At 46.9% G+C, this 10,201-nt stretch overlaps 1 protein-coding gene across 1 annotated transcript; it reads left to right on the top strand.

Annotated features, from left to right (window-relative positions):
• Positions 1 to 333: 333 nt before the first annotated feature.
• LOC142584688 (uncharacterized) lies at positions 334 to 4,084 on the top strand. Its single transcript, XM_075694877.1, has one exon. It carries the CDS (start codon positions 2,101 to 2,103, stop codon positions 2,884 to 2,886), a length of 786 nt encoding a protein of 261 aa, XP_075550992.1. The 5' UTR covers positions 334 to 2,100; the 3' UTR covers positions 2,887 to 4,084.
• Positions 4,085 to 10,201: the final 6,117 nt, after the last annotated feature.

Here is a 10,201-nt window from a genome sequence, read left to right on the forward strand (position 1 = left end):
TTCTTCACCGTCACTACCACGTGACATCTGGTGGAGGTGCTAGTGCGTTCATGTACCGAACGCCCACGCAAAGCCGCGATCAAAGCCCGAATCGCGAGGACAAAACCAACGTCCCCGAAGACCTGCGCGCTAGCCACAGACTGCAAGGACTGCCCCCAAAGCACAGATTTCTACGAGAGACGACAAAGAAGATTGTGGCCAAGACAACCCCAATGGCTGACCCAGCGTCCCCCGTTATCGTGCAACAACCTCGGGACCCACCCACCTTCCATGGAGCAGCTTGTCACATATAAGAGGGAAGATGAAATAAAATGGTAGACGAAGAAAGGTTTCGAGAAGACGACGAGGATGGCGTTAAGAATGACGTGGATTAACCGAAGACGAAAGAAGATAAAGAAGAAGTTTCCAGTGAGGTGACAAGAGATGATTGGTGGAGAAGTATCCGGTGAGATGGAAAGCGACGATTGGTGGAGAAGAGAAGAAGACGAAGAGAAGGATTACGTGGACTAACAAGAAGGCTATAAAAGGGCGAGGAAGGGCGAGACACAGGGGGAGAAGAAAGCAGCGGAGACTCGGCGGGTGAGGGACGGTTCGACCGGAAGAGAGCGACGCCGGCTACTGCTTCGGCGTGCTCGTGTTCTACGGCTTTGCACCGCAGACTTCCTGCCGTTCCTGAGCCCGTTCCGGGGAGTCCACGGAGGACGCCACCACCTGCTACGGCCAGGGGTGTCTCTACCGCTGTGACCACTCTTCCGGGTGGTGCCCCAAAGCCAACATCATCGGCCACACCTCCACGGGCGCTTGGACCGGGAGCGTGTACGACGCAACCAACGACGCCTCCAGCGACGCCAGTCCTCGAATGTCGAACGCCACTCCAACGCCGGCTACGGGACCCACACCACGCCACATACGCACCGAACCAGACGTGAGCACGAACGCCAACCACTCTCAATAGAACGTTAGTGGCAGTGTTACCGGTTCGTGTGTACTGATAGTTTTTGTACCGTGTGTGTTAGTTTTGTTAGGTTTGTGTGCTGCTGTTCTTGTCGCGTGGGTTGTATTAAATGTGCATCTGTGTGGGTACGCCTGTCGCCTAGTCCATTCTTTCGGCCAGAGTGTTCTCCGGAGGAGATCCGTGACAAAGACAAGTGGCGAGCCTGCCAGGATTCATTTCCTTGTTTCTTTTTGCTTTGTCTCGGATCTTTCCGATCTCTCGACGGCTGAAAGTATGGATTTGGCAAAAACGCTGGAACTGGCGCTCAAGCTAGGGCTAAGCAAGGAAGAGGCGATGCGTCTCTGGGACGAGAAGAAAGAAGAAGCAAAGAGGCAGAGAGAGGAAAGGGCGCAAGCACGCGCAGACGCTCGCGAAGCAGAAGAGCGAGAGGCTAGAAGTACTCGCGAGGCAGAAGAGCGAGAGGCTAGAAGAGCTCGCGAGTCAGAAGAGCAGGAGAAAAGAAGGATAGAACGTGAGAAGCAGTTCCTTTTGTGGAAACAGGCGCATATCGCAGGAGGATATGAGGGGGTCATGGACGATAATCAGCGTTGCTTTGCGGGTACCGAATCTCCTAGGCCGGCTAGCGTTTGTCAAAGAAAGTTGATGGCTCCTTTTGATGACAAAAGAGATGATTTGGACGCGTATCCGCTACAATTCGAGCGGATAGCTCTGGGGCAAGTCCAGGCTGCATGCGTTGTCGGCTCTCGGGCAGAACCTGTCACACCACCTGAAGTTCCACCGCGAGAAGGAGAACAAACTCCGCTGGGAAATGAGGTTGTGAGTGGAGCACCCAAGTCAAAAGCAGCAATGCCGGTGGTGGTTGGGCAAATAGGGGACCATCCTGTATTGGTGCTTAGAGACAGCGGAGCCAACACACCTTTGGTTGGGAGAAGCCTGGTGAAGGACGAGGAGCTTACAGGGCAAACGTCGACCCTCACTCTCGCAGATAGCACAGTAGGGTACCTTCCTGAAGCCAGGATTCTAGTGTCCACGCCATATTATACTGGGCAGGTAGTGGAAAATGCGTAGAGCAACCCATCTACGATCTCATCGTGGGAAACATTACGGGTGCAAGAAGTGTCGAGGACCCCGATCCCGAGTGGAGGATGCTCGACGTTGAAGAAAAACCAAAAGAGGAAAAGTCCACGACAACTCAGGCGAGTGATGGGGCAGTCACTTTCTCGTCGGCAGTGGAGACAAGAGCTCAAGCGACAGGCAGAGCAACGCAGTGTTTGGAAAGAAAGAAAGAGGGTAAGGAGAAGAAGTCCAAAGACAAGAAGCGCACGAGCAAAGACAAGTCCAAAGACAAGAAGCGCACGAGCAAAGACAAGTCCGAAAACAAGAAGAGTACGAGCAAAGGCAAGAAAAGCAAAGTCAAGGATAGTAAAGAGAAGAAGAAAAAGAAGGGTTTCTGTCCCTGGCTAAGAAGCAAAAGCAGCAAGAGCAGCAAGAGCACCAAAGAGGAAGGGGGAGGCAAGCGCAAATCCAAGAAGGCCAAGAAAGGCTCCTTTAAGGGAGGCAGCTCGAGATCGAGAAACAAAGATAAGGCTGGCAAGGCTAAGTCCAGCAAGGAGAAGGTGAGCAAAGGAAGCAAGGAGAAGGCGGACAAAGGCAATAAGCCGAAGTCGAGCAATGAGCGGGGCTCCAAGAGGCACAGCAAGGAAAAGAGCAGCAAGGAGAAAGACAACAAGGATATGCAAAGTAAAGGAAAGCAACAAAGCAAGGAGAAAAACCACAAGGATAAGCACAGAAGCAAAGGAAAGCATAGCAAGGACAAGCAGAGTAAGGAGTCCAGTAAGTCCAGTTTGTCCTTACAAGAATACGCATTTCAGGTGGAATATATTAAAGGCAGAGATAACGTTAGAGCGGACTTCATGAGTCGAGCCAACTGAGCAGCTCTAGGTATCTCTGGGAGGTATCTTGTTGTTGCTGCTGTGCTATGTATCTCAGGGATGTATCGTGTTGTTGGTGTTTTTGTGGTTGTTGCGTGATTATACAAAGGAGTGCGTTGTGGACATTAACATGTTTATTAAGGACACCGTGAGGACAATTGCATTGTTTTGAAATCGCAGTTAAGCTGTGGACATTAACATGTTTAGAACACCGTATGGACAACGGTAGTGATGTTTTAGTGGTGTGCTTTTGGTGTGTGCTGGTCGTCTGCGTTGTGCTGTGTGGTGTGCTGGGGCCAGAATCGCCACAGAAGATAGTCGGCTGGCTGGATGGCCTGAAGAGGAGGACGACTTGAGCAGTTTTTCAGGGAAAAAACTTATGAGAGAGGGGGCCCTTGTCACTAATAAGAGGGAAGATGAAATAAAATGGTAGACGAAGAAAGGTTTCAAGAAGACGACGAGGATGGCGTTAAGAATGACGTGGATTAACAGAATACGAAAGAAGATAAAGAGGAAGTTTCCAGTGAGGTGACAAGAGATGATTGGTGGAGAAGTATCCGGTGAGACGGAAAGCGACGATTGGTGCAGAAGAGAAGAAGACGAAGAGAAGGATTACGTGGACTAACAAGAAGGCTATAAAAGAGCGAGGAAGGGCGAGGCACAGGGCGAGAAGAAAGCAGCGGAGACTCGGCGGGTGAGGGACGGTTCGACCGGAAGGGAGCGACGCCGGCTACTGCTTCGGCGTGCTCGTGTTCTACGGCTTTGCACCGCAGACTTCCTGCCGTTCCTGAGCCCGTTCCGGGGAGTCCACGGAGGACGCCACCACCTGCTACGGCCAGGGGTGTCTCTACCGCTGTCACCACTCTTCCGGGTGGTGCCCCAACGCCAACATCATCGGCCACACCTCCACGGGCGCTTGGACCGCGAGCGTGTACGACGCAACCAACGACGCCTCCAGCGACGCCAGTCCTCGAACGTCGAACGCCACTCCGACGCCGGCTGCGGGACCCACACCACGCCACATACGCACCGAACCAGACGTGAGCACGAACGCCAACCACTCCCAATAGAACGTTAGTGGCAGTGTTACCGGTTCGTGTGTACTGATAGTTTTTGTACCGTGTGTGTTAGTTTTGTTAGGTTTGTGTGCTGCTGTTCTTGTCGCGTGGGTTGTATTAAATGTGCATCTGTGTGGGTACGCCTGTCGCCTAGTCCATTCTTTCGGCCAGAGTGTTCTCCGGAGGAGATCCGTGACACAGCTACTGAAGAACCGGAATCCTGGCTGGAGACCTACGAACGAGTCGCGACTATCAATAACTGGGATTCCGACGACAAGCTGCGGCATGTATATTTCGCCTTAGAAAACGCCGCCAGAACGTGGATTGAGAACCGGGGGTTGACCATGAAAACATGCGACCTGTTCCGTAGCGACTTCCTGGGCGCCTTTACGAGCGTCGTGCTCAAGGAAAGGGCCGAAGCTATGCTGGACGCCCGAGTGCAGCTATCTAACGAGAACGTTGCCATATTTACGGAAGAAATGAGCCGTCTGTTCGACCACGCCGACCCGGATATGCCCGCGGAGAAGAAAGTCCACCTACTCATGCGTGGTGTTAAGGAAGAACTTTTCGGCGCAATGATACGAAGCTCACCGAAAACAGTAGAAGAGTTCCTTCGCGAGGCCATCAGCATCGAGAAGACACTCGGACTGTCGAACCGGCAATTCAACCGCCGTACGAACTCTACCAACTACGTAGGAATTCAATCACTGGCCACGGACGATCTGCACGAGACCATCAGGGCTATTGTGCGCGAAGAACAGCGCAAGGTATTGCCTTCGTCGCAGCCTGAAGTGGTCTCGATCGCCGACATCGTGAAAGAAGAGGTGCACCGATCGCTTGGAGTTGCTGAGTTGCAACCACAATTACCGCAGCCCCAGCCAAAAGCGATGACATACGCCGCCGTCGCATGCCGTCAAGGTCCCCTCTGCAACCGCGAAAGGGCCCTGCAACGCCGCCATTCCGTCGTCCGCCGCCGCCGCCGCCAGCATGCCCACCCGTCGTCCAGCTCACCTACGCGAGGAAAACGGGCATTTTGCGAGCCATCGACCACCGGCCACTCTGCTATCACTGCGGAGAAGCCGGCCATGCGTACCGCCGATGCCCTTACCAGGAGATGGGACTGTGAGGTTTCGCCGTTAATGCGCCGCCACCACAGATTGGCGAACGACCTCAGGATATCAGACTACCTCGCTACCAGTCAGTGGAGCCATCGGCGACCATCCCGTTCGCCGTCACCGGGCCGCTACTTGTCGCCGCAGCGCCGACCATAAACTGGCCCAGCCCGGGGCCGGTATGCGAGCCGATATACGGACAACTAAAAGCAGCAACCGATGGAGGTGCGGTTGCTGTTCATCGAACTGAGGAAGATCCTCCGCCGCCCACGAAGACGCCGAAGAAACTACCTCGACAACATAACGACACGCCGCAGTCCCGACGAAGTCTCGAAGCAAAGAATACGCCGACGAAAGACGCCGTGACGACGCCATGTACCAGCCACAGCCGTGATCCGACACCAAGGCCTAACTGTAACGCAAGACAAGAACCACGGACCTCGACGTGCTTCTCGACGACCACGCAGTCACCACCTTAGTGGACACAGGAGCCGATTACTCCGTCATGAGTGGACCCATCGCAGCCCAGTTGAAGGAAGTAAAGACTGCATGGGAAGGCCCTCAAATTGGGACCGCTGGAGGACACCTCATCACGTCGACTGGAATCTGCACAGGAAGAATTACCGTTAATGACCGGACTTACCCTGCCACCTTCGTTATCACCCAACAGTGTTCGCGAGACGTCATTCTCGGCATGGACTTCGTGAACCAACACGGCACAATCATCGACTTAAAGCAACTTGGCCCTCAAATCGGAAAGCCGTTTACTTTCCTGCAGGGTCTCCGAGCTCGACCAGCACTCTCGCATTAACAACATCGAAATCAGGGGTATCCCATGTACTCAAGGCGAGGACTGTGTTGCAGTTTTGGAGACAGTAAGCAGGAAAATTGGTTGTCCCGTGACTTCCGCTGATATCGATGTTGTTCATCGAGTCGCTACTAAAGATAAGGGCAAGAAAAACTTAATTACTAGATTCTGTTCTCGAACGAAAAAGAATGAGTTTATCAGCAAGGCACGAAAGGCAAGGCTCTGCCTGAATGACATCGGCAAATATGACAACTTTCCCATATTTGTTAATGACCACTTGACACCACAAAATAAAACACTCTTTCCAAAGCACTGGTGCTAAAAACAGCCAACAGGTGGAAGCACCTATGGACGGATTATATTCAGATTAAAGCAAGAAAGACAAATGAAAGCCGTGTTTGTCGCATTGCTGATGAGTGACACCTTTCTGTTTTCAACTAACTGCCTGTATTCTGACTCTTAAATGTCATTATCTTTCACCATGGATTCTAACCTGTCAACATCTGCGCCGAATAAGTTCATGTAGCGCGACTACCATTCAATTATTTAATGCAATGCTAGATGGCTCCGCAAGCATTTTGATGATTTTGAGAATCTTTTTTCGGCACTTAACACCTTTTCATTAATACGTGTGTCTTAAACCTGGCCTAGTAATCATGACAAGGACCTATTCTGCTTTAACTCATACACTTCTGAGTATTCTCAGAGAGACGAGTAATTATGGTGGTTCAGCTATATTTGTCTCATTTAAGATTCCATATAAACGACGGCCTGATTTGGAGTTGAATATTACTAACTGTGAATCTGTGTTCGTTGAATTTGATTCGCCCGTCTTCCGTATAGGCAACAAGAACTTTGTGTTTGGCTGCATTTATCGCTCACCTTCTTCTTTAGTTACTCACTCCTGTAGTGCGCATGATCAAACCATGGAAAAAATATCACGCGCTAATTGTAATGCAACAATCATGTGCGATATCAACATTAACCTCATATAAACCAATTTATCTAATTCATCTAGTTATTCAAGCATCTTCCATAGTATTGCATATGAATGTTTAATTTCTCTCCATACTGCTTGTCCTAGCATTGCTGATGGCTCCTTAATTGATCACGCATTATCGAACTTGAAAGATTCACCTGAGGCTGGCATTGTTACCACCAATATGACCGATCACTATCCTATCGTTCTACGCCTGCGCAATCACTCAGCGTTATCTAACACGTCATTCTACAGAGTTGTACTTGACAAAGAGGTGTTCGTTGCCAGCGTAACTAAAACTGAAGGGTCAGAAGTTATGTCATACAATGAACCTCAAAAATTTTTTTGGCAGTTTTAACCACTTTTTCATCGCACTTCAACTCCCACTCTCACAAAATAAAATGCAGAAAAAAAGGCATCATTGCCCCAAAATCCATGGCTTACAGATAGCCTTCTGAAAGCAATGCGGTCTCGTGAAAATTTGTATAAAAAACCAAGAAGCAACCTTTCAATAATAAACTACTTGCCCGTCACAAAAAAAATTTCTAACTCCCTTTCTGCACAGCTTAGAAGTGTGAAGAGGATTTATAACGAACAAAGAATTATAGAATGTGGTAATAACACTAGGAAAAAGTGGGAAATAGTTAACAGCTTTTTAAACCGTAACTCTCAGAAAGTCATTTCGAGAATTATTCACAATGACCTGGAATACATTATTACGTTTGATATTGCAAATGGCTTTTGCGATGCTTTCTTGAATAACATCTCTGATTCTGATTCATGCTGTAACATGTCCTTTAAATGCTTACGTCATTCGTATTTCCTTTTTCCAAGAACATCTGATCAAGTAATTTTTTTGATTAGAACCCTTAAATCCACTAGTGCTGTTCTAGATGATAATAACGCTTACCATATTAAAATGATCGCGCAACATATCGCTAACGTCCTCTCGGCTATCCTTAACATGATTTTCAATACCGGTTTTTTTCCACGTCAACTCAAACGTGGTCGAATCATTCCCGTTTTCAAAAAAGGTGACAGCACGCTTGCACGGCAATATAGACGCATTTGCGTTCTTCCATTTTTAATAAAGTTATTGAAAAACTTATCGAAAAGCGTCTAACAAAACAATTAAACAAATTTAGTATTATTCCTCCTTTTAAGACTGGCTTTCGGTCTGGCTTTTCAACTAATCTGGCACTTATATATCTTACTGATTATCTCAAAAAAGCAATTGATGAAGGTAAATTTGCAGCCTCGATATTCGTTGACCTATCGAAGGCCTTCGACACAATTAATCATACAATTATTGTGCTGAACTTGAAGCTATCGGAATAACTGGTCCACCTTTGCTTCTAATCCGTAGTTACTTACAAGATAGAAAACAAGTCGTTAGTATTTCTGGGTACTACGCTAAAGAAGGTCCTGTACTTTTCCTAATTTATAGTGATGATCAGCCCAGTTGCCTCTCCTCATTGAAGTGTATTCTGTACGCTGATGATACTATTATATTTACCTCTAACAATTGTATATCAACGCTAACAGGTGAGCTCAATGAAGATCTCGTAAAATTTTCACATGGTGTGAACTTAACAAGGAACAGATTAACCATACTAAGACCAATTTTGTCGTCTTTGCCTCACATCAGCGTTCGTCTGAGCTCCTTGAGTCTATCTCCATCAACAATCGCCTAATCATTGCAGTTGATCATTGCACCTATTTAGGTGTGGAATTTGACCGCCATCTTAAATTTCCCCTTCACATAGCTAATGTTAAAAAGAAAATGGCATACGGAATACTCGTTTTAATCAAAGCACGACCATATTTACCATTTTCTACTCTCACGTCGCTTTATTATGCTTTTGTTCATTCTCATATCAAATATAACATTGAATCATGGGGAAATACTTATAACAGTCGTCTGACTTCGTTGCAAGTCATTCACAATCGAGCTATTCGACTAATAACATTTTCACCTCGTAGCATTAGCGTAACTCAGCTGTTACATGCAAATAATATTTCGAGTGTGGTGGACCTTGTTAAATATAACCTGGCCATATTTATTTTAGGGCATTAAACAGTGATATTCCAATCATATACCATCATACCAAAGACCTCCCTTACTAATATAGATAATACTAGATTTCCAGAAAATTTTAAATTAATCTTACTCTTAGTTCGCACCAATTATGGTAAGTAGTCATTAGACGTTTCAGCTTTATCTCTGTGGAACACAGTTCCATTTCCTTTAAAATTATTCAAAGCAGACAGATTTCGTACAGAACTTCAGCATTTTCTTTTAGCTTCCCCTGACTTTCTCATTTGAGTATAGTACGAGTTGTGTTATTAACTTTCACTTTGTTTCTCTATTTCTCTCGCGCATATATATTTTTTACTTTCTTTCTTCTTAAGCTATTTTTGTAGTTTCACCTTTTTGTTGACTAAGTCGAAGCCTTGTTATTGTTTAATGCGTTCATATGCTGCTTTTCTGTTCATTTATGCCTTGTCTCCTAAAACCTCTATTCGTAAATTTTACATGTTGCCATTGTTCTTCGTATTATTAATTCTAGTCATCCTGCACAGGAGGTCCCATTTCAGTTTCTAACTACGGGACGATCTTCTGTATATACATATGTTGTAATTATTCCCATTTTGTCATCATCATCATTATCATTTATTTTTCCTTAAGGACCCCTGTCGGGGTATTACATAAGGGGGGTTACAGAAGATAAGGATAGAAACAAAGATATGGTTACAATTTCTTACAAGACTCAGCCCGTGCATTCGCATTAAAACCAACAAACAACAACAGCAATAAAAGCCAAGAGGCACACTGAATAGAATGCAAAAGCAAATCAGCAGAACAGTCACAATGTGAGACGGCAATCGCAAAAGAATGAAGGCACAGTACGGTCATTATGAGGTTAGGGTTTAAGGTGATAAGTAAGCAGCTGCTTGAAGATAATGGGGTTGCGCTCATTGACAACTGTATCTGGTAAATTGTTCCACTCTATAATGGCGCTAGGCAAAAACGATTGATTAAAGGTAAATGTTGAACCATGCAAGCGCTGGATGCTGCAAGAGTTAAAAAGCCGACGAGATGTACGGGTTGGTGGGATTCGAAGCCTTCCATGCAGTTCGGGGAAGTTATAATAAAGTCGCTAGAAAAGGCACAGTTTCGCAATTTTCCGAGGCAATACCAATGGTTCGAGTCCTAGAGATGATTTAATCACACTGACATTTTCTTCACGGCTGTACCTGGAAGTGATGAATCTAGCGGCACGATTTTGTATTTATTCTAACATATTAATTAAGTAAGTTTGGTGCGGGCTCCAAATAGCTGAGGCGTATTCAAGTT

This window comes from Dermacentor variabilis, chromosome 6 (assembly GCF_050947875.1).
Source record: "Dermacentor variabilis isolate Ectoservices chromosome 6, ASM5094787v1, whole genome shotgun sequence".
NCBI lineage: Eukaryota > Metazoa > Arthropoda > Arachnida > Ixodida > Ixodidae > Dermacentor > Dermacentor variabilis.

Coding starts and splice junctions, on each gene's coding strand:
- LOC142584688 (XM_075694877.1), top strand. CDS start 2,101: ATGCTCGACGTTGAAGAAAAACCAAAAGAGGAAAAGTCCACGACAACT.